Source organism: Phocoena phocoena, chromosome 5 (genome assembly GCF_963924675.1).
Source record: "Phocoena phocoena chromosome 5, mPhoPho1.1, whole genome shotgun sequence".
Taxonomy (NCBI): Eukaryota; Metazoa; Chordata; class Mammalia; order Artiodactyla; family Phocoenidae; genus Phocoena; species Phocoena phocoena.
In genome coordinates this window covers 16728596-16754357 of record NC_089223.1, presented here as the reverse complement: position 1 = coordinate 16754357, position 25762 = coordinate 16728596, and the positions used below count along the sequence as shown (strand labels likewise).

The 25762-nt window shown below is 47.2% G+C and overlaps 1 protein-coding gene across 1 annotated transcript in view; it reads left to right on the top strand.

The window, feature by feature from the left end:
• TSPAN5 (tetraspanin 5) overlaps window positions 1–25762 on the top strand; it is a 173361-nt gene that overhangs the window by 143199 nt on the left and 4400 nt on the right. Inside the window, exons 2-5 of the mRNA XM_065877429.1 lie at window positions 1107–1157; window positions 18157–18303; window positions 22561–22731; window positions 25007–25132. Coding sequence (XP_065733501.1) covers window positions 1107–1157; window positions 18157–18303; window positions 22561–22731; window positions 25007–25132 — 495 coding nt within the window. The remainder of the gene's footprint in view (window positions 1–1106; window positions 1158–18156; window positions 18304–22560; window positions 22732–25006; window positions 25133–25762) is intronic.

Sequence of the window (25762 nt, the reverse complement as noted above, 5' to 3'; positions counted from 1 at the left end):
TCACCAAACCTGTGAAACTCTGATTATAAGACACACCATTATTTTAGGTACGATCAAGGGAAAAAAAGCAGACTATGAGACCTCATCGATTTTAAGACACATCCCAATTTCAGAGATGTTAAAATGTGGTGGAAAATGTGTATCTCAAAGGAGGTGGAGTACAGTGAGAACTAATTCAAATGGACCGTCCCCCTGGTTACTGACTGCTCCCCTCCGCAGCCGCATACGCAGTGCAGCTGATGAGGGAGTCTGTGTGTTTTTCAACTCAATCTCAGGGGTTATTTGTGTACTCTGTGTTATGCATGCAGTTATAGCACTGAGCTGAGACCAGGCTGAGTCATGGAAGCCCTCCCAACTGCAATATAAGTATTTTAGGTTTCCGACAAACAGAAGAATCCAGGTGTTTTCTTTGGGTCACCCTGGACTTGATAAGGTTCACGTTCCCTTTTATTTAGTTAGTTAGTTAGTTGCACCGGGTCTTAGTTGTGGCAGGTGGGCTCTTTAGTTGTGGCATGCGTGTGGGATCTAGTTCCCTGACCAGGGATCGAACCCGGGCCCCCCTGCATTGGGAGCGCGGAGTCTCATCCACTGCGCCACCAGAGAGGTCCCTCACGTTCCCTTTTGAAGGAGTGATAGAGAGCTTGCTGAGGGACACTGGGGGCTTCGGCACGCCCTCCCTGCCCCGGCCCATTCATGGCGGCATGATGGCGAGGAGAGAACCTCCAGCTCTTCTAAATTCACGGCCCTGCTTATCCATTTTCTAGCGAACATCGTGCTCAGATTTACTCACTGTTTCCTCTCCTAGCCAACAGGCAGCGTTCAGCATTACTGATGACTTTAATTTTACTCCAGATTCTACCTAATTATTATTCTTCATGATCTGTTAAGCATTCAGCTTAACTAACAGCAAGCGGATGCCCTTCCTCATACTGTAATAACTTTAATCAAGGGGACGATGGTGTTTCTTTTCCTGTTAAAGACTGTTAGGTTTTAGAGAAAACTATTTCTCAGCAGGTAAAGTAACCAAAAAAGTGGTTGAAAACTTTGTACTAGTAAAAACATGGCATTTACCTTCATACTTACACCACTTTCTCCCTTTCTTTCAGTTTTTGGGAATAGCATTTCTTGGAATTGGACTGTGGGCGTGGAATGAAAAAGTAAGTTAAACGTCATTAAAATGCACACGTTTTGGTTGTAAGAAGCTGCACATCATATGCTATCTCTTTTTCCTCTTTGACAACTGCCAAGTATATGGAAACGTGGCTCTTTAATGAAAAAGTACTCTTGGAAGGTAACGTCACAGTTCAAAGACGCTTTAAGCGTGGAGCCTAAATTGGTCGCTCTACAAGAATTTCAGTAATGCTTACAAATAATGCTAAAGCACCTGTAGCCTTTTTTCTCTTTTACTCTTAAAAAAACCCTTTGGAAGATTATTCAATCCATAAACAATGGTATTTTAGCGTGAGCATTACGTGCTGAGCTGTTAGCATGCGGTATGTATGAAGGAAGCTAGATATAATTCATGTTTGAACATCAGATAAACTTACCACTGTTGCTAAAGAATGTGAACACTTGTCTGCTGATTGAAAGTTTAAAGGAATATTCAAACTTTGTAAGCAAATGCAGCACAGAAAGGGATAAATCTGGCAGGAGAAGAGAAGGCTGCATGAAGATACGATGTTCTGGGTGGTTTGTTCTGTAAACAACACACTCACGACACCACTGCCCTGTGTTCATTCCTCCACTTCACTTCCCATCCATACCTTTCCATTTTTTCTCTGCAACTTCTACTGAAGCCAAGCAGTGGAATTCAGAAATAAACACAAACTCCTTTTTGCTTCCTTCTTTGGATGTGAGACCACTGACAGCATTTTATCTGTTCTGGTATTTGGCTACACAGTGAAGCTTTGTTATCGCCCCCCTGTGAGAGTGAGTGAGTGGATGGATTGGTTAAAAGTTGTAAACGAAGACATTGGCTGAAATTTCCCCAGAAGACCGTTCTCTTATCACTTTGGTATTTCACCCTCTGAGCTTGACCAAGGCCCAAAGTCAGGAGTTCCTTTGAAGTATTACATGTACTAAGAAAGAAGAGAAAAACTACGAAAGTCCAGCAAACAAAAGCCCTTCAGACGTAGGAAGGAATTTCCACAAGTAAAACAATGTTTAGATAGACTGCGTCCAATAAATTCAAAATAAATCCAGAGTTTTGAAATTGAACCACCCTCTGTTTATTTACATAATACTTCTACAGAGTGTGAAGTGTTTTATGGAAAATGAACCACCCTCCAGCCACCTTATGAGGAAGGGCGGGGATTATACATCAAGGGAGACAAATTACGTTCCCAAAACAGAGGTAATTTTATCTCTAGAAACTGTTCTGTTGAATACTGGCCTTGTGGTTTATGATCAGCTTCTGCCTCAATCCCCTTGTAAGCTTGGAGATTTGTATTGGTGGAATCTCAGAAATTCCACTTTTAGAAGCCCTCTGTTTGGTTCAGTGACAGATCATATAGCTCTCTATAGCTCTCCTTTAATCAATCCATTTCTGTCAGCTCTGAAATGATGCTGGAAGTCATTATATGAACTCATTGTCTATTCTAGCAATACATAGAAAATTCATTGTTTTGAAGGTTTTTTTTTTCTCTTTGTGAAATATAATTATCCTTTTGTTTCATCAGTTGCCCCAGATGTCTCTTCTCTGATAAAATCACAAAATTCTAAAACTGGCAGTGTCATACAAATATCAGAGCAAGGGAATGATGCGGTCTCTAGGGAGGGATGAAACAGCAGTTCCCTCTTTGGTCAGGGCCAGTGGCGTCAGCAAATGGAAGGTTTCTCTGGAGAGCTGAGGTTACTTGGCCAAGGTTACCCAGCTACTGTGTAGCAGGGCTCTGTGAGCTGGGACCAAGCGGAGGTAGCAGAGGGTAAACGATGCACAACAGCCCAATTTGGTGTGCGCTGGCTACGCGCCTGGGCCCTGAGCCTGGGGGTGAGGATGCAGCAGTGAATGATGCAGAGTCCCTGCCCCATGGGGCTTGCGTTCTAGTGGGGGCCTCGGCAGTAAGCAGTCAACTTGCCAGGAATACGCGCGCAGGTATGGTGAGTGCTGCTGAGAAACGTCAGGTGTAGCGTAAGGGCTAGTTAGAGAGTGGTGGGGAAAGGGGTCTCTTTTAGGTAGAGTAGTTGGGAACAGCCTCCCTGAGGAGGGGGCACTGGAGCAGAGACCTGGATGAAGTGAGAGGGATCTGCATAGCACTAGGGGAACAGCATTCCAGGCAGAGGGAATAGCAAGTATGATGGCCCTGAGTCTCAGGGACTTAGCGATTCCAAGGAACAGGAAGAAGGCCGGTAGGACTGGAAGGGAGAGAGCCAGAGCAAGAAGAAGTAGAGGATGTGGAAAGAGAGGCAGGCAGAGCCCGGAGCCGACAGCGTCCTGCAGAAGTTGGATGAGAGGCAGTCACCGGGGCATTTTGGTAAGGGCGTGTCCTAATCTGGCTTTTGTTTTAAGATCGCTCTGGTTGCGGTGAGGAAAAAAGCAGCACAGCTCTAGGCTGAACAGACCAGAGTTCAGATACTGACCCCTCCATTTCCGTCGGTGTGACTTTGGGCAACTGCACTAACATCTGAGATACCCTTGCCCTGTTTATGCAAGGGCCGCTAATGTCACCTCATAGGGTTGCTGTGAGGATGAAATGAGATGGCTCCCAGCACAGTGCCCGGTATGAGGTAAATGCTCTCTGGAGACATGGTTCCCTCCCCTGGATGCATTACTACGGTACGTCCACTCCTACATGGGGAAAAGAGCAGAATGGTGGCTTTGAAAGCTGCCTCAAATTTTAGGAGAGTTCCAGGCTCTGATCCGTGGACCCGAGAATTGGCTTTGTGTTGGGGTCTCTTAAGGGGGATGTGACGTGCATTGATTGACTTGGTAACTGCAGAGGCTACTCTATTGAAGCCCTTTGGGTTAACTTCTAAGCTAGACCAGGCCTCTGATGGGATGACGTTCTGAGGTGAACCAAAGCCGGCCAAGGGTGGCAGCCGCATGCACCTGCAGGGCGGATCACACCAGCCCATGAGTCAGTAAATCCCCCCAGTGGAGATGTGGTGACATTTACTTGAAAAGAGGCCTAGAGGGTAAATCCCCAAACTGGGTCACAGCTGGAAGGATCAGATTTCCTTAACAGATGGGGTTTTGCACTTTTTTGTGTGGAGTACAGAAACGTTGGAGGCAAAAGTTATTACCCCTCATACTTACTTAATACCAGGCTGAGCTTTAAACCTAGGACTAATATTACAGTTGAATACTAGACATAATAATTAAATAATTTATATTATCTGAATTCCAAATAGACTGTCGAGATGCAAAGAATGGGTGTGTCTCCAGAGGGAACTGGTTTTTCAGAAATCGTAGGGTCTGCTGTTTTAGAAGGAACATTAACCATGGTGTAGCATGAAGCACCTCTACAACAGGCTTGGCAACGTCCAGCCATAATCAACTCATTCATTCAAAGAACATTTGCCGAGCACACGGCATGGGGCAGGGCTTGCGCTGGACTCTGGGCAAGTAATTCCTCAGGGAATTTACGGTCTAGGAAAGGCATGCATATATACATAATACATATACATATGTAGAAATAAAACAACACATTGCAGTGATGCTAATTTGGAGTGTATAGAAGTTTAACAATTCCTTTGGCAAAGTGCTCAGACCTTCTCTCTCTCTGGGTTTCTCTTACTGTTGGAAAGACCTTCCTCCCACCCCATTAGAATCATGTCTACTAGCCTACTAGTTTTCCTTCATTGAATGTGGGTCTGCCCTGTTGGATCCCACAGTAAGTCCTCCTCCGTATTAGTCCTTGGTTCCTTCTGAGTTTCCAGGCTGCACATTTGCTTCTCTCTGGGTGGAGCCCTTTCATGAGCACCAGGGAGAGGGTGCTTTAGGGGCCAAAGAGGGTATGGCTGGATCATGTCCCTTCTCTCCTGTCTGCTGTCAGTGCAGCTTGAGATCACACAGTTAATCACCGAGAGTCCCAAATTGGTCTCAGATCCAGCTAGGTGTCCTCCATCCATCCCACATCTGGCTGATTTTCAGAGGCAAATGCAAGATTCCAAATTGACCCAGTTATATTCTACTTGCGTGTCTACCTGCTAAGATTGCTTTGGAGCCCAAAGCTGTCATCCAGCACATTCCCCGTTCCATTTAGCTTGGTTTTAGCTGTACTCTTAATCAACCTCCTCCCTCAATTCCTTCTTTTAACTCAGGCCTTCCTTTAGCTCTCTGTCCCAGTGCCACCTGGCAAATTCAGATTCAGTAGGTCTGGGGTAGACACCCCAGGGAGGCTCTCTTTTAGCAAGCCTCTTATATTGTTCTGATTGCAGTCAAGTGTAGTTATCACTGATAGAAGCCACTGATACGTTGAGCAGGCCAAGGGCAGAACCCAATGACATGTCACTAGAACTTTGCTTTGGGGTTGACACTCATTCACTTACGTGTGCCCTTGGGTGTCATTAGTCAAGGAATTTCTAATCCATCTACTTGTCATTACATCAGACTGTCTTTCTGCATCTTGTCTTTTTCTCTGAATAACCAGCCTAGGACTTATTTCAACCTGGCACTTTCTTATTGAAACCATATGGGTCCTGAAGCACATCATTTTCTCACCCAGGTGCCCTGAAACTCTTACCAGCAAAGCAAGGACTAAGCCATGTTTTATCATTCCTCCCTTTCAGGAACACTTGCCTCACTTGGCTTCCAAGAGATCACGCACTTCTGGGTCTCCTACCTCGTAAGCACTGCCTTCTCACACTCCTTTGCAAGGTCCAGCTCGCCTCTCGGACCTCCGAATTTTGGAGAAACCCCTCTCTCTCTTCACTCATGCTCTGGGAGCTCTCATCCAGGCTTGGAGCATTGGGTACCATCTGTCACTGATGACTTCCAAATTTAGATATTTGGTCCTGGCCTCATCTGAATCCCAGACTCGTCATATCCGCAAGCCTACCCAGCATCTCTGCTTAGATGCCCACCGGGCTTCTGAAGCGTAATAATCCAAAACAATGCTTCTGATTTCTCCCCGCAAACCTGCTCTTCCCAATTGTAGGAAATGGCAGCTCTGTCCTTTCACCCACTTGGGTGTTCGTGACACCCTTCTGTGTTCAGTCTCTCAGCAAACACCATCCGCTCTGCCTTGAAACTACATTGAGAATCTGATGTCTTTGCACCACCTGTACTGCTATACCTTGGTCCAAGCTGCCACTTTTTGCCTGTGTTAGTGCAGAAGCCTCTGTTGTTTCCCTGCCTCTGCTCTTGTGCCCCTACTCCCACCCCAGGCCAGAGTGATTCTTTTAAATATAAGACAGATGCTGTCATTTCTCTACTCCAAACCCTCCAATGCACTTACTGTCTCGCTCAAAGCTAGGTGTGGTGCCCCCTCACTTCTGAGACCTTGTTTCCCACAAACCTTGTGCCCTCCCCTGATGCACTCTAGCCCCCGTTCATCATCTTGCTGTTCCTCTGACATCTCAAATGGACCCACCACCCCAGGCCCTTTGCACTGCTCTTCCCCTACCTGGTATGCTCTCCCCCAGACGTCCACATGAGTGTTTTCCTTTACTTCCTGGTCTCTGCTCAAATGTCACCTTTGTCTGTAGGCCTCCCCGGCCTGTTTGAAGCAACCACTCTCACCCCAATCCCAGCCCTTTTCCCCTCTTCCCTGTGTTTTTCCCCCTCTGTGTTTTCATAGGACTTATCACTTCTGTGCTAACAAGGATTTCCCCCCCCCCAAAGAAGGACTTTTGTTTACTGCTACACTCGAGTACTTAGAACATTAACTGGCACATAATAGACGTTATGTGAATGAATGAGCAAAAAGGGAAGATGAAAGCATTCTTTTAAACCCTGGCTCTATCACGCGGTATAGAAGTCAGTAGTCACCTCAGATCTCTAGTAAGCATGTTATCAGTTCTTACAGCCTAAAAGGAAGTAAAATTACATGTGGTTTCTGATGTCTGATATGATAGGGGTTCAGTGTTAGAAATAGCACATTTCTTACATCCATTAATTCTGGATATCAGGGAAAAATTTTATTTATTTCTGGCATAAAAGTGGGACCCTATATATGATGATTTTGATTTGTGGAAAAATTAGGGGTACCTTTCCTCTTCCGTTTTGCCCAATGTTTATGCCTTCCCCCACCCACTTTCACGTGGCTTGTGGGATCTTAGTTCCCTGACCAGGGATGGAACCCGGACCCTTGGCAGGGAGAGCTTGGAGCCCTAACCACCGGACCACCAGGGAATTCCCATGTTTACGCTTTTTACTTAAGTCTTAGGTCGGGGCCAGAGGCTGAGCGACAGATCACTGACAGCCGCCAGTGAGGCTGCTGCCAGCAGAGCTATTGAGCGCTAGGGGGAGACTCGGCTTTTCCGAGTGGGAGAAGTGCGCTTCCCTGGTCCTCAGTGTGAGCTCCTGGTTCCTCTTGGGCGTCCTGCCACCGCTTCCCCAGCACCAGCCCCCTGGGCAGAGGGGGTGCCGGGCCTGGCTTGTCTGACCTGAAGACTCCTTGAGGCCAGGAGCCCGTCTCCTTCACCGCTTTACGCTCGGGTCTAGCACCGTGCCTCCTGTACTGCGGATGCCCTGTTGCTTGTGACTAAGTGAATGAGAATATGCAAGAGTGCCCCCCACGGGCTCTCCCTCCCTGAGTCCCCTCTCTGCTCCTCCAACCTCCTCGCCTGGCCTGGCTCTGTCGGCAGCAGCTGGAAGGAGAGAGTTGGTGCACAGTCCTGCCCCCAGGAGGCAGAATGGCAATGAGAAGGGCTCTAGCTTCTATCGCTTTTCTTCCTGGCTGTCCTGGAGGCTTTGCGCCCTGACCACTGCCTGTAATTGTCAGTGTCACTTCAGAACCCTCCAGTTGCTGGCTGTCACAATCGTACAGTAGACTCGCCTTGGAAATACCTTCCCTGTTTTCCCAGGAAGGAGAAGTTAGACAAGGAGATTCCGTGATTCAGGCAGTTCTTAGCAGTAGCGGTCAAGGTAGCCAGAGGGAAGGTGGTAGGTGGAAGTGGCTACCAGGTCACTTAAACAGAAAAAGGCGCCTCACCTGAGATACTACTTCAAGGAGACATCTCTGAGATGCTGAAAATACTTTCGAAGATGTCAGTTTATTACCTGAAATGTAGGAAGTTTGCATCTCTTTCTCAATTGTCCATGTAATCCCCTCAGGTTCTCTGTTGCAGCTAAAAATCTGAAAAGCAGGGTCTTCCCTGGTGGCGCAGTGGTTGAGAGTCCGCCTGCCGATGCAGGGGACACGCGTCCGTGCCCCGGTCCGGGAAGATCCCACATGCCGCGGAGCGGCTGGGCCCGTGAGCCATGGCCGCTGAGCCTGCATGTCCGGAGCCAGCGCTCCACAACGGGAGAGGCCACAACAGTGAGAGGCCCTGCGCACTGCAAAAAAAAAAAAAAAAAAAAAAAAAAATCTGAAAACCACAGCTATCGTTCAGTACCTGGAAAGTCAGCCTATGATCTGTAGGTGCTGTACCCAGTATGGTCAGCAGACACATGAAATATGTTGGAAAAACCCTTAATTTTTCACTTTTCGTATGTCCCAGTAAACTTTGCAGAAGGATTTCTCAGGAATGAAAATTCAGGTGGGTCAAAAGTTGAGTGTCTTTGCTGTTTACCCTCAGATACCAGAGTCCTGCGCTCATTTTAGGCCCAAGTCCAGGCCCAGTTATTAGACAGGGCTGGATAATAAATCAAAACCCCAAACCTAACATTGCATTAAAGTGTCCTCCCTTGCCCAGCACCATGAGACTTGCGCCCCTGAAGAGAGGAAGGGCTGAGGCCTTCACCCGCCCCCTGCTTCCTCCTGTCACCCCTCCCCCGGTCCCCCTGAGGTTCCTCTACCCACTTCCTGTCACGCCATAAGTAGGGGTGGGACTTCGCCCTCTGGGCCTGACAGCTGGTAAAGGGGATGCTGCCTTGGTCTTTTGGAAGCTTCCCTGCGAGTCCCTCTGCCTGGTGATTCCCTTCAGCTTGGTGGACATCTCTGTTCCCCGTGGCCGCCTTGCACCCCTGCCCAGACGTGCCGTCCACCAGCTCCTCTCAAATCTGCTTCTCGGGTCTCTTCTCACCCCAAGCTGCCTTCCCTGTGCTGCCCTCATCTTTTCTCCTGGGCACGCTCGTCGGGGGGTGAGGCCAGTCCCGCCGGGACAGCCCTTGTCTGCCCTGCAGCCCTCCTCAACCCCAGATTTCCGGGGCAGGCGTCAGACCTCAAGCCACAGCCTCCTTCCCGGGCAGACTCAGGCCCTCATTGTGGTGTCTTAGAGCTTCCTCAGGGGTCCCCCTGAAACTTCCTTACTAGGTTTTGAATCAAAAGAAACCTGCTCCCCTACCGAGGAAGGAGAGTCACACAGCACAGCAACTGCTTTCTCCGGAGAAATCTCAATTCCCTCACCCACTTGGTTTCACTGAGATGTGCAAGAGAAGGAAGTCTTTGCGCGCGCGCGCGCGCGCGCGTGCGTGTGTGTGTAGGGGGAGGTCGTTTCCTACTCACTTTGGTTTTCAGATTGTTATCAGTAAAGTCTGAGGTATGACTATCATTCTAACATCACGTTTCATATTTTTCTCAACGTTTTAGAAACAAGCATATGATGTTACATTGGAAACAAGAACCGGCTTGCCCACTGCTGCTGTCTCTCTTCAGACAGTAGAGCATCGTGGTTAAAACACTGCTCTGGGGTCGGGTGGCAGGGCTCAAAGCCCCTGCTCTGCCACTTTCTCACCTGGGTCACCTGGCAAGTTACTCCATCTCTGGGTCTGTGTCCTGCCGTGGATGGTAGCCGTACCTGGAAGGTTTACTGTGAGGGGGAAATAACGCAGGTAGCCCCGTGCCTGGCAGAGTCCGTGCTCAGTAGGGGAGCTCTTACGTGGCTTTCGTCCCAGCGTTCAGCATCTCTCGCCTGCGTCACCATGGAACGTAGCGGCTCCTTAGCTGCTAGCAGCTGTAGCAGGTGTAAGTTTCCTTAGCACCTACCCGCTGCCCAAGGAGTAAGCTTTCTAAATGCACAGATGACCCTCCTCTGCTCAAAAGGCCTTCAGATTCAAACCCTGCCCCGCTCCACCAACCTCTGTCTCCTCTCACCACTTGTCATACTCACAGGTAGACCTCTCGGTGGGCCTGGTCCTGCCGCTTTGTCTCTGTACTTGCTGACGTGACCTTCTGCCCCTCCTGTCTACACCCCCATAACACACACTGCTAATACCTCTGCCCAGCGCACTCCTGCTAACTTGTCTTCCCTCTAGACTAACTCCTGACGGTGTCACCATACGTTTTCTCCGAATACGCATGAGAAGCACAGCACCCGGCACCTCTCAGGTGATTCCTGTTTGCTCAGGGTCTGAATGAGTTGTGTATCTCTGAAGCCCTAGAATACAGTGATCACCAGCCACTAGGCTAGACTTGGATTTTTTTTTTTTTTTTCTCTTTAGTTGCAGGGCCACCGTGATCAGAGCCTCTATTACATATTTCAGTTTAAACTTTTTACTCAGGAATATTCCTGGGTATGTCTCTCATCTTCTGAACGTGCAAATGAAATATCTGGAGAGTGGCTAGGAACATGCTGGATTTCTGAAAAGCGACACTTTTGCAAGTGGCTGTTTCCTTGTTCAGAGAGGCAGTCACTCCCACCAGGGTGGTGATGGTAGTTTCCCGGCCTGAGAGTGGTACCAGCAAGGGGACTTGGCGCAGCTGTCCTCCCCAGTGGCTGCTTGATTGCAGGCGTTTATGGAGCCCTGAGATACGACTACCCCTCCTTTTCTTTCTCACCACAAAAGCAGGCCGTGGCCGTTTTTTATCTGCAAGAAGGGATTACTTGAATCTCACCGATGACCTTTTCTGACAAGAAAAAAATGGAAAACCACACATCTTGAAAGCGTCCGGTCTTCCTTTAACCTTACATCTCTTCGCCAGGCCACGAGTTATGCTGCCCCTACACCCTCACATCTCCCTGAACTCAGGTCCCAGCAAGCTCCCATTCCTCTGCGTCCTCTCTCTGGATCCTGCAGGAATTCCTTAGATACATGGGTGTTTTGGAGTTTGCAGTGTGGCTTTGCCCTGTAACATTCCTTGAGGAGCTCCAATGAATTGTTAAGGGGGCACGTTTCCCTGTCCCAGCTTGGACTTCCTGTGGACACTGTTTCAAAACCCCATCGCCAGCTCTCCAGGGCCATCCTCTCTGAGTAGCTCATTTTCTTGAAAATGTCCTATCTTGTCATTCTTTCTCAGGTAGGGAAATGCTTCTCCCCCTCTTACTCTAGGAAAAGTGTTGCCAGCTTCACCCAGTAGTAGTTTAGGGAGGGTGGGTGAATCAGGGCCCAGGGGCATAAATCTCCGAGGGGTCCATCTGGCCTGGCTTTGGGCGCACATTCCATTTGCCTGTCTCTCTGTTTCTTATCCAGCAGTTGGAAGGAATGCGCCTGTATATGCCAAAGCAGAAGAGTCCCAGACTTTAGGGGCTTATTAATGCTATTTTTGCATTTCTTTGCTGAGTTGAGAGAGAAGAGACTGAAGCTTGCCAGGTGGCACACAGAGGCTGCTCTGTGCTGGTGGGGAAAACCACAGACACTCCTGAGGTTTATTGGTTTGAAACCCTTCTGGAGTTTTGCTTGTGTTTTCATTTCTGCAGGTGTGTAAAAACCTCTTCCGAGAAGAAATAGTGACGCTCAGAACATAGTCTTTTATCGCCGAACCCTGGGGAGGGGCTGCTTAAATTCCAGAGACTGTTGAATGAACGAGGTGCTGATGGGGAGATGGAGGGTGGAGGGTGGAGTCATATCCTTACTGAGACTTACCATGTTCATCAGACCATTGGAGGACGAGATCTCGAAGGGAATGGGACATGGTTTAGTAACTGGGAAGTCATTCAGGAGCCATGAATCTTCAGCGACCAGCGTGCGCAGTCAGCTTCTTGGCAGCGGTGGTATCCCTGGCCTGGTTCAGCGTGCAGCATCCCGGCCACGTGGCTGCCGGCTGCTGGGCATGCTCTCCGCTGCTGGCTGACTTCTCACTGCTCCTTTCTCCACTGCACAGCTTCTGTGTACTCTCAGCTTCCACCCCCTCGTGGCCTCTGCCTGCCCCTGGCTTTTGCTTACTCATGGCCTCTTCCTTCTGCCTTTACTCTGAATGCCTTTTAGGTGACTTCCAGTTTCTCAAGAAAGAAGAGTGATCGGCACGTCGGTTCCTGCCACCTCCTTTAGACACGATCATCCAGTGTGGCCACGGAGTTTCTTAGAAGGGGGTCAGGCAGGGCAAGTGCCAAAGCAGAATGGATTCCTCTCCAAAGCCGTTGGGTTAGAAGCCCCTCCGGTGTGCTTTCTGAGCATCTGATGTCTTCCTCTTGGTCCAGTATGGTAGTGATGATAATGGCGATGCTGATACACTTTGATTGAATTCTCGTTATGTGCCAACGACTTAGCACAGTGTTCGGACTTGACTTAGATTATTTCCTGCATCCTCACGATGACCTTATGATGTAGGGTACCATTTCACAGATGTGGAGATTGAGGCTTAGGCAGGTTTGGTAGCTTAACCGAGATCACACAGGTAATAGGTAGTGGAACTGAGATTCAAGACGAGGTAGTCTGTATTGCGATGTCCCGTCTGTCTGTCTGCCCTACATCTAGCCCTTGTCCAGGCTGCCCTTTTTCTGGATTCCAGGGGAAATTGCAGGTGAGCCGGGTGGCTTGTGCCGGGAGGAGGCCGACCCTGGACTGCTCTCTGCCACACCCTAGAGCAGACTTGTCTAAGTAGCTGGAATTTCAGAGTCTCCCTTGTATGGTGACAGATACACGTCAGTACATTTTTTGTTTGTTGGCTTTCTAAACTTCTGTTATAATGGTATCGCCTCAGCCGTGTTCCATTAATGTGTCTTATTTCTTCTTAGACTCATCTTGGTCTCCTTGCTAAGTGTGAGAGATACTGTCTAGTACGTAGGGGTTAATGGGAATCTCCTATTTTCCTTGGCAGTCATCTCTTACAGGCTCCAGATTGATATGCCAAAAGCTAGTTGTCTAACAGCCAATTTGTGGAATGGCTAATTTGCTGAAAATATTTGTTTTAACTTTTTAAATCGACTGCTCTTCATTTTGTCTTTACGGCAGCACTTGGTTACGGTCGATTTGTTTTTGCCTCTGCTGCAGCAACAGCTGTAGACTCGGAGGAGATGAGCGAGGGTCACAAGAATATAGGTACAGGTGTATATTTACAGTATGAATATGAAGAATTCTTATGGAGGTTCATTTATACTAGTTTTTCTTAATGTAATCTTCATGTCTTAACAAAGGATATGTGTATGAGAAATCCTCCTTTTATTCTTGACTCCGTAGTGTTCGAATATGTGCTTCTCGTGACCTGCAACCTTGGTCTCTGGCTCTCTCTCTCGTTCTCACTTGTTCCTTTGCTGTCTTTGCTGCTCCTGTGAACTCCACCTTCACGTCAGCCCTAACAGATGGCTAAAGGAGCAGCTGTCCTGCTCTTCATCCGTTTATCCTTATTCCGGTTAGATTCAGCTTCATAGCATGCTATTTTCTGACCTTACGCACAAGGCCAGTACCCTTGACGTCTTTAACTCCCGGGGTGTTGCTGCAGGATCCAGGCAGGAGGAGGACTTATTACTGGGGTGCAAATTCGGGCTCTGTGTGTGCTCTTCTCACATCAGCAGCAGCTCTGGGTACAAAGGAGAGTAGCCAGATAACGTTTTGTATTGGTTTATTTTTTCAATAAGTTTGAGTTCTAAAAAGTGGTTCTTTAAACCCAAGGACTGACCATTCAAGTCAACGTGGAGAACTGGAGCTGAAATCATGTACGTATCGTTGGTGACGTAGGCAAAACCTAAAAGTTCCTTCCAGAACTGATTGACTCACTATCAATGGTGAGTCAACGTGAAGGAGATTATTTACACTGGTTCAGTTGCTGTGTTGACTGGAAATACCAGCCGTCTGAGTAAAGGCATCATTAAATCCAACACTTCCCTCTATACTCCCCACCCCGCCCCGTCTGCTTCCCACCCCCGACCCAATACTTTTTTCCAGGGTAGATTGTGAGCTTTAGTTTCGGTCGTGTGTGTGCTCGCACTCACATACATGCAACACTAAAGCACAGTTTATTCGAAGCTGTCGTGTTGTGTGGGACTCCTCAGGTGCAAATTCAGATCCAGATACAACCACTCTATGCGATCAAGGGGTCTGAGGATCCTGAGTGACTCACAGAACTCACAGTCAGGCCAGGGCTTATAATACTGTCAGGATTTTCTTCCCCTACCCTCGTTCTTTGTTTCTCGCTACAGACTGACTTTCTCCACGAGGTGAAAAACACGCTGCACGTGGCTCCAGTGTTGGGCCATTTACAGCCTCAGCCGCTAGAGACAGATGCCTGTTCCAGATCCTGGTGTCGGAGGCAGGGAATTTCAGGCTTTCCGACTCCTACCGGGGCGGTGGGGTCACGTGAGAGCTGGCAGCTCTGAGGTGGTGGTGGAGTGGGTTTGGGAAGAAGGAATCCTTACAAGAAGAGGGAGGCGCTGTTCTCTGAAGGAGAGGGTGGTGCCCACAGGTGCCCGGAAGATAAGGTGTCTGCCGCTGGTGTGCTTGCACGTTCCTCAGGATTTACCACGAATCTGAATGCCTGTTTTAAATCACTTGGCAGACTTAACTGTAATATTGGATTTTTTTTTCTTCTGGCTTCTTGTCAACTACAAGCTTTAATTATAATTGTTCTTCAGCTGGCATGTCCTAGCGCTTCTTACTCATCTGTCAACTTGAGTTTAACACAGTTAAGGAGTCCAGTGAAAGACCCCATCTTTGAGACAACAGAAGGCTGAGCTGTCAACTGCCTGTCGGTTTTGTAGTCCCCAGTCATCGTTGCCAGGATTATGTTCAGCTCCTCTTTGGTTTCTCTGTGTAGTTAGAAACAGTAAGACTGCTCTTCAGTGAGTATTTGGAGACACTGCACAGGTGAAAGAGTAAGTCTTTTTTCCAGCCCCATCCAGGTTAGCTATCCTAATCCTCAGGAAGAGAAAACTGGGCCTTGACTGCCGTACTTTGTGTTTTAAGATTCAGGTTAGTTTGCAGCTGATAACTACCTGGAATCCATTAAAAATTAAGTTTTTGGTTGTCTTTTCTGTCCTCTGCGGAATATTATTTCCTACAAGCTCTCAGTATCTGTCTCCAGCCCTGTCTTTTGCCAGAATGTGGGATTAAATGAGTAGAATCTTCAGTCCAGCTCAGCCCCCAAATGATTGTTGTTTCCGTGGAAACAGTTGAAGGCCCCTCAATTAAAACTGCCCCTGCAGGCTGCGGAGGGTCCAAGTATGAAAATGAGTTTGAGAAGCCAAGTTCTCATCCTCCAAATTAAACCCAGAGAGGACAGTGCTCCAGGAGTCTACTGACAGTTGGGACCATACTTTTTTTTTGCCTTTTGGCGAGGGAGGGTCTCGGTATTTCAGGCACAGGTGTGTGTTGGTTTGCTTGTTTTGCTAAATTCCTCAGATAACTGTCCTGTTATCCATGGAGCTCTTTGTGTACAGCCATGGATCATGGAAGAGTGTTTGGGAACAATCTGATTTTTGCTCAGACTTTGGTGTGAATCACAAATAAAAAGCCCATTAAAAATGGATGAAATCATAGAATGGTCTTAAAACTGGAAGGAACCTCAAGGGCAGTAGGTGCCAAATTCCCCTCCTCTTTGAGAATCCCTCCTGGAGCGCGGCTGAGGGAGGTTCACAGCTTCAGCTCCCGCCGGGGGAAGCCCATGTTTCTCAGGCCGCCTTCTCTGCCCCACTGCTGGAGACCCGCTGGTATTAGAAAGGCCTCTTTATGCTGGAACTGACATCTCCTCCTGTCCCTTCCAGCTCTGCTGCCTCTTTTTGGTGCCAAGTAAATTGAGTCTACTTCTTCTTCCATAATTATGTTGGCTTTTTTTTTTTTTTTTTGCGGTAGGCGGGCCTCTCACTGTTGTGGCCTCTCCTGCTGTGGAGCACAGGCTCCGGACGCGCAGGCTCAGCGGCCATGGCTCACGGGCCCAGCCGCTCCGCGGCATGTGGGATCTTCCCGGACCGGGGCACGAACCCGTGTCCCCTGCCTCGGCAGGCGGACTCTCAACCACTGCGCCACCAGGGAAGCCCAATTATGTTGACTTTTTAAAGTTTAAGAATGTTATCACACACCCTCAAAGTCCTCTCCTCCCCTGGCTGAGCAGGTCCGAAACATTAAGACCTTAAATATTACCACTTCTGTTTAAAGGCATTCTGAGGGGAGAAGTTGATTTCCTTCCAATTCTGGACCCTCACCACTGTCGCTTAGATTTTGTTTGACTTATGGCAATTTTTTTTTTTTTTCTCAGCATCATTTGCGTAGGTGGAGAATTGGTTACAGTATTTCTGGGTTTTCCTTTTTCTCCCCTGGAGTATTCATAGTTCAGAGCTTGGAAATCTAAGAAACACAAGGTTGGATCAAACCATTGATCTAGGCAGTTTCACGAAGGGTGTGGTTGCCTCGTATGATGTCACCCCAGACATTAGTGAATACACCCTACATTCCTAAGTGTTTAATAATCTCTCAGCCCTTCATCTCTGACTTTATTTAAACTCTGGCCTTTTTCATAAGGTTAAAGTTGTGCATTTTAGGAGTCCTTTGTGCCTCATACGTGTTCTATTATTAGTATCCTATTATTGTCCTTAAAGTGATTCCTGCCCACCCTGCGCCCACCCCTGCAAGAAACAGAAACCTTATAAACAAAATTCTCTTGTTCAGTGTTCCTACAACCTTAAAATGGGTCAAAACATAGAAACCCTAAACTCAGGTGTTGATTAGTGCTGACTGAAAAGTGCTGGGAAGCAAGTACACAGCTTCCACTTGGTAGAGAAAGATTATTGAAGTAGACATTCTGTTCTGATTCTTTAAAAAATCAATAGCTGTGTGACCTTCAGCAAATCACCAAACTTCTCTGGGTTCCGTTTTCCTCGAGGATAAAATGAGATGAGTATTCCTGTTTTTCCAGGTTGTTGGGAATGCTTTGAAAACAAATTGTTTAATATTAAGACTTTACAGCAAACTATACCATGGTACTCTGGGGGTATTTTGAGAGCTCAAAAGAAATTTAATAAGATAAGAAAATAAAATACTGATGATATCGGGTATTTAAGACTCACATACCTCCACAATTTCAAAATAGCAGTAGCTGGCCTCTGTAAGAATGAATAGTAAATATATACCTTCCATCGTAGAGGAAAACATCTCATAAAATTTCTAACTTAGGTTCTGGATGGTATTTGATGTGGTATCACACTTAAGGGAGAAAAAATTTCTGTAAAGGAGTGGCATTGTTTGTGGAGAAATGAAATTACTCTGGGTCCTTTTGGCAGGAGAACAAACGGATTGCAAGCCAGGGAGTAACCTTTGATTTTTAAGTCATTTAAATGAGGGTAAGGAAATACGCTAATAACTCAGTGTGGGACAGCCGGGCACAAACCACCCAGGTGGGCTTTGGGGATCTGAGCCTGATAGGGTCTCCCAGGGAGCTCAAGGGTGGACCTGAGGTGAGTTTTCCCTGGAAAACTTTTAGGAGCTTGTGGCTGGGACTGACTGCCCTGTTAGCTTTAAGATTCCAGCTCTACCCTATTTCCTAAGAAGCACCAGTGATTTGAAGGTGGCCCTTGTCTGGCATCTGCATGCCCTGGGGATGTAAGAATGACACCTCTTGGGTGTTGAGAGGTGTCTTTCTTACACGTCTGTTTTTCACTCAGACCACTTATATTTGGAGACATAGAAAGCAAAGTAACATCCACATCTTCTCCATACAGGGTCTGGGGACGGTTTCTAGGGGTCATGTCTTTGCTTTATGTAGTTTTACCAAAAATATGAACCCACCTAGACCTTGGAAAGTAGTTTTTCTTTTCTCTTGTTTTATCTATCTACCTATCTACCTATCTTCCTATCTATCTTTCTTTCTTTCTGTCTGGCGATGTTTCTTGATGTGATGTGACAGTCAGATGCCTTTCAAGGTTTTCTTGGGGTGGGGTGGGGAAAGACAGTGGCAGTCATCTTTTCATGATAGAAAACTGACCCCGCCTCCTGGCACCCTGTTGTGTGTTCTTTTCCGCTTCCAGGGAGTTCTGTCCAACATCTCTTCCATCACCGATCTTGGCGGCTTTGACCCAGTTTGGCTCTTCCTCGTGGTAGGAGGAGTGATGTTCATTCTGGGATTTGCTGGGTGCATTGGAGCTCTACGGGAAAACACTTTCCTTCTCAAGTTTGTAAGTACCGCACTCTGCTCTCAGGTTGAGAGCCAAACTCTCATCTCACATCAAAAGGACACCCTTACCAGCAAGAGTGAGCCGTACCGCAAGCACTGGCGAGCATGTAGCCTGGGTAATGCTTTTCTTTTAGGAGGGCTTTCTAGATACCCACCCTCCATCCTCCTCTGCTCCTGCCTCCTTAATAATATCAGCACCAGCCCCTCCCCATGCCATCCATGGAGGCTTTGTACATGGATATCATGAGTTTGCATTCCAATCCCTAAAATCGCTTTAGGACTAAGGTAGGTCTACCTAGGTACCTAGTTTTCTTCTTTTGAATGATTTTTTTGCCCTCTCTTTTAAGCACCTAGTCAATAGAAAGCTGTTTAGGTAGTTGGTTTAGAGAAACCAGACCTAACAGTGTCTGTGACATGTCCAGATTAAATCTGTTAAGCAGTAGGTTCTGGCGAATAAAGAGAAACAGTAAATGCATATCTCCTGTGTCCTCTGCCAGCGCAAAGGCCTCCTTTGTGTGACCAGCATAATTTTTAGATCCCTTGCGGGGTATTTGGTGTGATCATTGTTAGCATGAATATTTTTGGAGGAGGAGTTTAACCAGGGGGTAGATGAGTATTAAAAGTCGAGAATGGGCTTCCCTGGTGGCCCAGTGGTTGGGAGTCCGCCTGCCGATGCAGGGGGCGCGGATTCGTGCCCCGGTCCGGGAGGATCCCGCATGCCGCGGACCGGCTGGGCCCGTGAGCCATGGCTGCTGGGCCTGCGTGTCCGGAGCCTGTGCTCCACAATGGGAGGGGCCACAACAGTGAGAGGCCCGCGTACTGCAAAAAAAAAAAGTCGAGAATGAAAAGTAAAAGCCTTTTCCTTTGGTGATTCCTTCCTCAGGAGATCAGAATGGCCTGTGTTTACTTGTGTGTGTTTGAAATCAGTTTGGGAGGTGTAGCCAGTGGCCGCCTTCAGCTAAGTGTGCCTGTCTGTCTCGAGCTTGGCATTCTGGTGAGCGTCTGTCTCACAGCCCCATGTACGACAGCATCCACGCCCCTCTCCAAGAACAGAAAAATGATTTTTCAAAACCCCACCATCCTGTGGGGAGGCAAGATGGTGGGACTTTGGAAGAACGGCCTTAGCGTTATATCCCCTGTTCCTAGGGTCATTCTCTACCTCCGCTGACACATCATCATCTAAGGGCGTTTTCATTTAAAACAAGAGCATTGACCAGAACTAGTCCCAACGGCCCTGCCCCATGTGATTCCCTTCCCCCGCACTTCTGCCGCATCTCCTCTGGCATCTTTTCTTGAATCGCCCTAAGAAGAGCAGACGCTGTCTCCTCACTGGCCCCCTGGGCTATAGCTCATTTTGCATTTGGGCGGCTCTGCCTCAGACAAGGTTCTGGAGGCTGTTCTGAAAGTTCATATGACTCATGCTAACAGGGAAAACCAAGGGATGCTTGGTGCTGTGTACAATTTAATGAGCAGTTGGTTCTCTGTTCTTTATACATAGGTCTGTGTTGGGAATAGTTTTCCAAGACTCCATTTGTCTTACACGCGCGCACACACACACACACACACACACACACACACACACAATTACTTCATTCCTCACCTAGTCTTGATCTCTGGAGCCCTCAGGAGAGCTTTGTCCCTGATTGTGACCTACCAACCTGCCAGTCGTCTTGGTGTGAGATACTTCTAAATGCTTGAGCTCACCTCGCTCAGCGTTTCTGTAGCCTCATTGGGCCACAGATCATACTTACCACTGGCCACTATTTTATCAGCGTTAGTCTCCTTGCTCCCCTTTAATGTGACTTGATTGCATATAGTTTAGTTTATAAGGGTTGCCTGTTTAATATAGTTGACGATTTTTGTAGTTGAAGATACCAGAGTTAACTGAACAGGCAGAAATACATACATTTCTCTAGATCGGCATCTTAATTTATGAAGTTCCACGTTGGAAGGGAAGAGAACTGTGTTGTTTCTTGGCTTTTTTAAGTCTTGGAGAATATTTTAAATGCCCTCTCTCTCCATTTAGTACAAACAGTCAAAACTGGCCTAGAATATGCTTTGAAGCAGGAGCTATGAAGGAAGTAGGAAGTAATGTCAACATGGCTCCAAACAGCTTCAAACATCTGATGTCATAAGGCTAAGAGAACTGCTGGGGGAAAATCCGGGAGCTGAGAAAATGGAGCTTCCTGACTGACTGAGGCCCTTGGATGAAGCCTGGGAGTCAGTCTCTGCACCTTCAGAAACGGGGGAAATTAGCTCATAGGACCTGAAGGACGCTGATTTCTGCCAAATATTTGATAAGAATTTAATTTGGACTCAATTTCTGATACATATATTATGTAACATTATGAGAAAGCTTACCAGGGTGACTGGGCCTCACCTTGATAGAGGTGAGAACAAAAATCTAATTAAAACCTTTGCCTGACCTGTGTTTTGCTATTTTGCATGTGCACACCTGTGAACTAGCCATGATTCTCTCATTTCTATAGTGTGATAACTGTCGTATTTACATGTGTAGAGTAGTACCCGATAAAGGAGGGAGTCGTTTTATGCGGTGGGGTAGGTATTGTGTGAAAGTGACAGGATTTTTTTTCTTTCCTTTTTTCTAGATTGAGGAAAGCTCACTTTGAAATTATGGGTACTACTGATGATTGTTAAGAACTGTTTAGATTCTATTTCTAAAGTGAACTCATCAAGGACAGATGACCAGGAGCTCTATGGAACCTGAGGGGCTGAGCTGGAGCGTCTGGAATTGGGACCTAGACCTTGGGGTCCTAGACTTTGGCAGGCACTTCTTTCTTCCTTCCACCCCTCCCCTCATGGCCATCCTCCCAGAATGGCACTTGGCACCCTGGATAAACACTGCCAGATATACTGACATCTAATGTGGAAAGACCTGACCCCACGGTCCTTTCCTACCCTCGCATAAGACTGTGGGCTCTTTGGAGGCAGAGCTGTGGTCCTACTTATCCTTGCCTCTGCAAAGCCCACCTAGGCCCGAGCCTGATCTCTCGTGGGCCATTCAGTAGGTGTTTGCTGAGTGAATAAACCATTTTTGTCTTTTATTTTCATAAGTAGCTGTAGCTTCCTTTGCACCCGTTGCCAATATATTTTCCTCTTGGTTGGCTGCATGCTGTCTGCTCGCTGAATGTAGGCACAGCAGACCGTAGCCCCTCTACCTCCCCAGCCTCTCCCTGTGTGGCAGGAGCCCTCAGGAGCTCGGCTCAGCAGGTGGCCCCAGTGCCACCCTCTCTGCCCTTGTCCACAGAAGTTTGCCTGCCGTTTACCCTCTGGTCCTTCACAGCCTCATTTCTCGTAAATGGCTTGAGCAAAATAGTTTGAAAAGGGTGAGAACATGGGGGTGGGAGGAAGTGGAAAGAACCATGGGCGTGAGTGGGACGTTGATATGACTAAGATGAGACACTTCTGGGTCTTCTAGATGAAAGGGAAATTTCTGCAGATTTGTGGGCAATTTACCCTGTAACCCATGGTCTCCAGCCTTCCTTTTAAGTTCTTGTTGTCTGCGTCAACCCGAAGTCTTCCTCTGGCTGCGCGTTGATGCTATTTAAAGTGTTCTGAGCCTGGTGCTTCACAAAGGAAAACCGGCACAGCTTGCTGTCCCAAGAAAGCCTTCAGCCCAGTGGTTTCGTTTTGTTGGCATCATGGGAAATTATTTTCATGTCCTAGCTGCCCCCTCCTTCCCACCCAGTTCCTCTTTGACCTCCACCTAAAATGAACCCATCTGCTGTTTTGCCCCGTGTGGCAGGTGCAAAGGGGAGTTAACACAACAGCATCTGAATCCGGAAAAGGACTGTATTGCTCACAGAATCAAGGCCACAGTAACAAATGACAGGCGATCTTAAAATACTGGGCTTTTCAGCGTTACAAAAGCTTACTAGAGGTAGGAGCAGGTCGTTGTCCAAGCGTCTGACGAATGCATTCATCAGGAGAAATTCATTAGGCCGTAATGTGGGTCTAACGAGGAATTCCTATTTTCCATGTCTGCTTATGGGCTTTGTGGGTTAATTACCACATGGAACACCAGAGCCCCTAAGATGTGATTATGAAGTGGTTTTTAAAAATCCTTTCTTGGAGTGTCATATTTCTATTAATGAGTCTTAAGAAACTGAAGGTTATCTGCTTTGGCCATGGGTAACAACCCAATGGTATTATACAGCTTTTTAGAAGGAAGCATTTGACTGTATAGGATCAAAATAGCCCTTATAACTGTTGTCTGTGTATGTGCCTTTTGTTTTAGTTTTCTGTATTCCTGGGAATCATTTTCTTCCTGGAGCTCACTGCCGGGGTTCTGGCATTTGTTTTCAAAGACTGGATCAAAGACCAGCTGTATTTCTTTATAAACAACAACATCAGAGCGTACAGGGATGACATTGATTTGCAAAACCTCATAGACTTCACCCAGGAATATGTAAGTTTAAATGTGGTTTATTTTCAAGTTGAAAGCCTTCTCGGAAGGATGACCCCAATGAAAACTCCTCCTGGCTTCTGCACCTGCCAGCTGGAACCTACCTCTGACTTTTCTGCATGGGTGTTTGTCTGTTTGCTTGTGTATTTATTATTTTCTGACTTGTTCTAGGGCGTACACGATATGTACCCTAATGGGAAATGTCTTATTTTCACTTACCTCAACTTCTACTAAGAACAAGGAAGAAAACTCTTAGGCAAAAAGGTTAGCGTCAAAGGTGCCCATTCCTGTGGACATTTGAAGACTATTGTTTTGCTATAGGTTTAACCCTGTTCTTTGGTGTTAGATGTGGGTTCTTTCCTATCCGTGGCCCCCTTTTTGATCATTCTCCGCACTTCATAGCTCATAATAATATACTTAGTCAATAGAATGTTCATCCACGAAGTTCCTAGAATTGTGCCTATCCAAATATTATTATAGCACCCGCAGCTAAAACTGAAAGTCAAGCCTTGGTGGCTTCTCACAAGTGAAGAACCTGTGGAGTAGAGCCATCCCACTCAGGTTTCTCAACATTACGACGTGACAGCCCCTGCGACGCGAACGAAGTAGCGGATGCCCTGTTCCACTCACAACGCAGAATGGTATAAACAAGGGTTCGGAAGACACAGCTAGTGCCAGAATCTGATTAGCTAAGTGACCTTGGGCTAATAGGACCTTGAGCTATTTCCCCAAGAGTAAAATGGGAATAATAGTAGCAACTACTTAACTCATGGGGATATCATGCCACTCTCATAAGATGTACATGGTTTTATATCAGGCTTCAGGTGTTATCATCCTACAAACTGACAGGCCTTTATTTGCACGCACTGAGAAACTGGATAAGGTGAGCAGACCTGGAGAGCCGTGTCCGTGACGTTCACGTATACGGCACAACTGGAGGGCACACAGAAACTCAGCGGACCAGTGGCTGTCTCTTGGTTGGACAGTTTTCCAGAGTGAGCTGGGGTCCCTTTGGTAAGGGGAGGAGAGGGCTGCATCGGCGCTCGCCGTGAGGGAGGCCCCCTGCCCTCCTTAGGTGCTCGGAGGTGAGCTGAATTGTGTTGCCTTTGTTCGGTGACAGCAACGACTGTCCTGGAGCCTGCTGTCCCTCAGGTGTGAAATTAAGCCCTGTTTCATCTCCTCAGCAGGCTTCACTGTTTTGTTGGGTCATAATGGATGCAAGCTCACACCTTGCCAAGTATTATTGCTGACTAGTTTGCGTGACAAATCTGATGGAGCATTGTAGGCAAACTGGAGATGCACAACCCAAGCCCTCGGAGGACTCGATGAGCTGGAAGACTGTGCAGATACACGTTCTCTTGAGATGCTGTCTGCTTTACATGGAGATTCTGTTATTTCATGTGATTTCACTTTTCTCTCGTGGCCTTTAATACTTTGAAGTAGCTATTGGTCTTGAAACCCTTAAAATGGTCAAGGCTTAATGTTTATTTAACTTGGAGAAGCAGGGCTAGTCCAGCATGGGGAGTGTCAAAGGGGCTTATGATGGAGCGGCCCTTCAATCAGGCCTCGTTTAAGACCCACTGAATTTAACGGCTTGTTTGATTATATTTTAATTAGATGATTGAATTTTTTTCAGGTTGAAAATGTAAATACACGCTCTTTTTTTTAGAAAAATTCAGAGTAGGAACAGATATAGGATGAAAAGTAAGCCTCTAAAACTTGGGGGAAGGTAACGAGCATGTTCACTGTCTTGCTTGTGGTGATGGTTTTACGATGTACAAGTGTGTCAAAACTTATAAAATTGTATACTTTAAATATGTACAGTTTATTGTATGTCAATTACACCTCAATAAAATGGATTTTTTAAAAAAACCGTTCAGGTGTAGAGATGGAAATTAAAAAAAAAAAAAAGTAAGCCTCTAGATCTCCTACCCACAACCCCAGCTGCCTCCTTCAGACACTACCGCTGTTTTCTGTCTTGCTTATCTCTAACTGGGCCCTGCTGTACAACTCAGGCTCTGCCCGTCTTCCACCTAACACCACGGGTCTCATCAATTGTTTTCTAAGTCTCACGCCAACACATCCTTACAAACCTTCGGCCTTACCTTGGAAGCTTTTACAGGGGCCCTTTAGGTTCAGTTGGTTTAAAAATAAATTCTGAGATACAGAGAAGGTTAGAGCTGGCAGAAGCTGGGTGCGGGTCGTCCTGGCGGGTGCAAGTGTAGGCACCTGGTCGCCTCCAAGTCGAGATGTTCTAATTCTCTCCTGTTTGCTCTAGTGGCAGTGCTGTGGGGCTTTTGGAGCTGATGATTGGAACCTAAATATTTACTTCAATTGCACAGATTCCAATGCAAGTCGAGAGCGATGCGGTGTGCCCTTCTCCTGCTGTACTAAAGACCCCGCAGTAAGTGGCTGCCGGCAACCCGCTGGCCTGCTCCGCGCATCACACCGAGAGCGTGTGTGGGACGAGCAGAGTGGGCTTTTTCTGGAAACCTCTTCTTACCCTCTTATTCCTAACTGTAGCTCCTGTAGGGGCTTAGTGCTCAGATCTTCCCAGCAGGAGTAACCATCCCTGACGCTAATTTAGCGGTACGTGCTGGTTCCTATTCTAAGCCTTTTTGTGTGTTGGCTTAAGTTTGGAACATCCCTGCTGGTAGATGCCACCATTATCTTCCCTTTTCAGGTGAAATCAAGGCCCGTGGAGTTTAAGTGACTTTCCCAAGCTCACATTGCTGGCAAGTGATGGAACCGAGCTTAGACTCAGGCAGCTGCCTGTGTTGCCTGTGATTCCTTCTTTGCGAGAAGGATGGGCTTGTGTGGAAGCTCTCGGCATTGCTTGGGGTTGGTAACCCTTTTCTGGCCGACTTAGCTCCGAAGGAATCCTAGGAATAGCAGAAGAGTTTGAGACAAGATAGGACGAGACCACTTGCAGGAAGACTGCAGCTGCCCAGACTCTGGGCCAGAATGACTACAGTCATTCTTTTTTTTAAAAAAATCAGAAACAAAAACATAAAACCTGTTCACAAGCCACCCT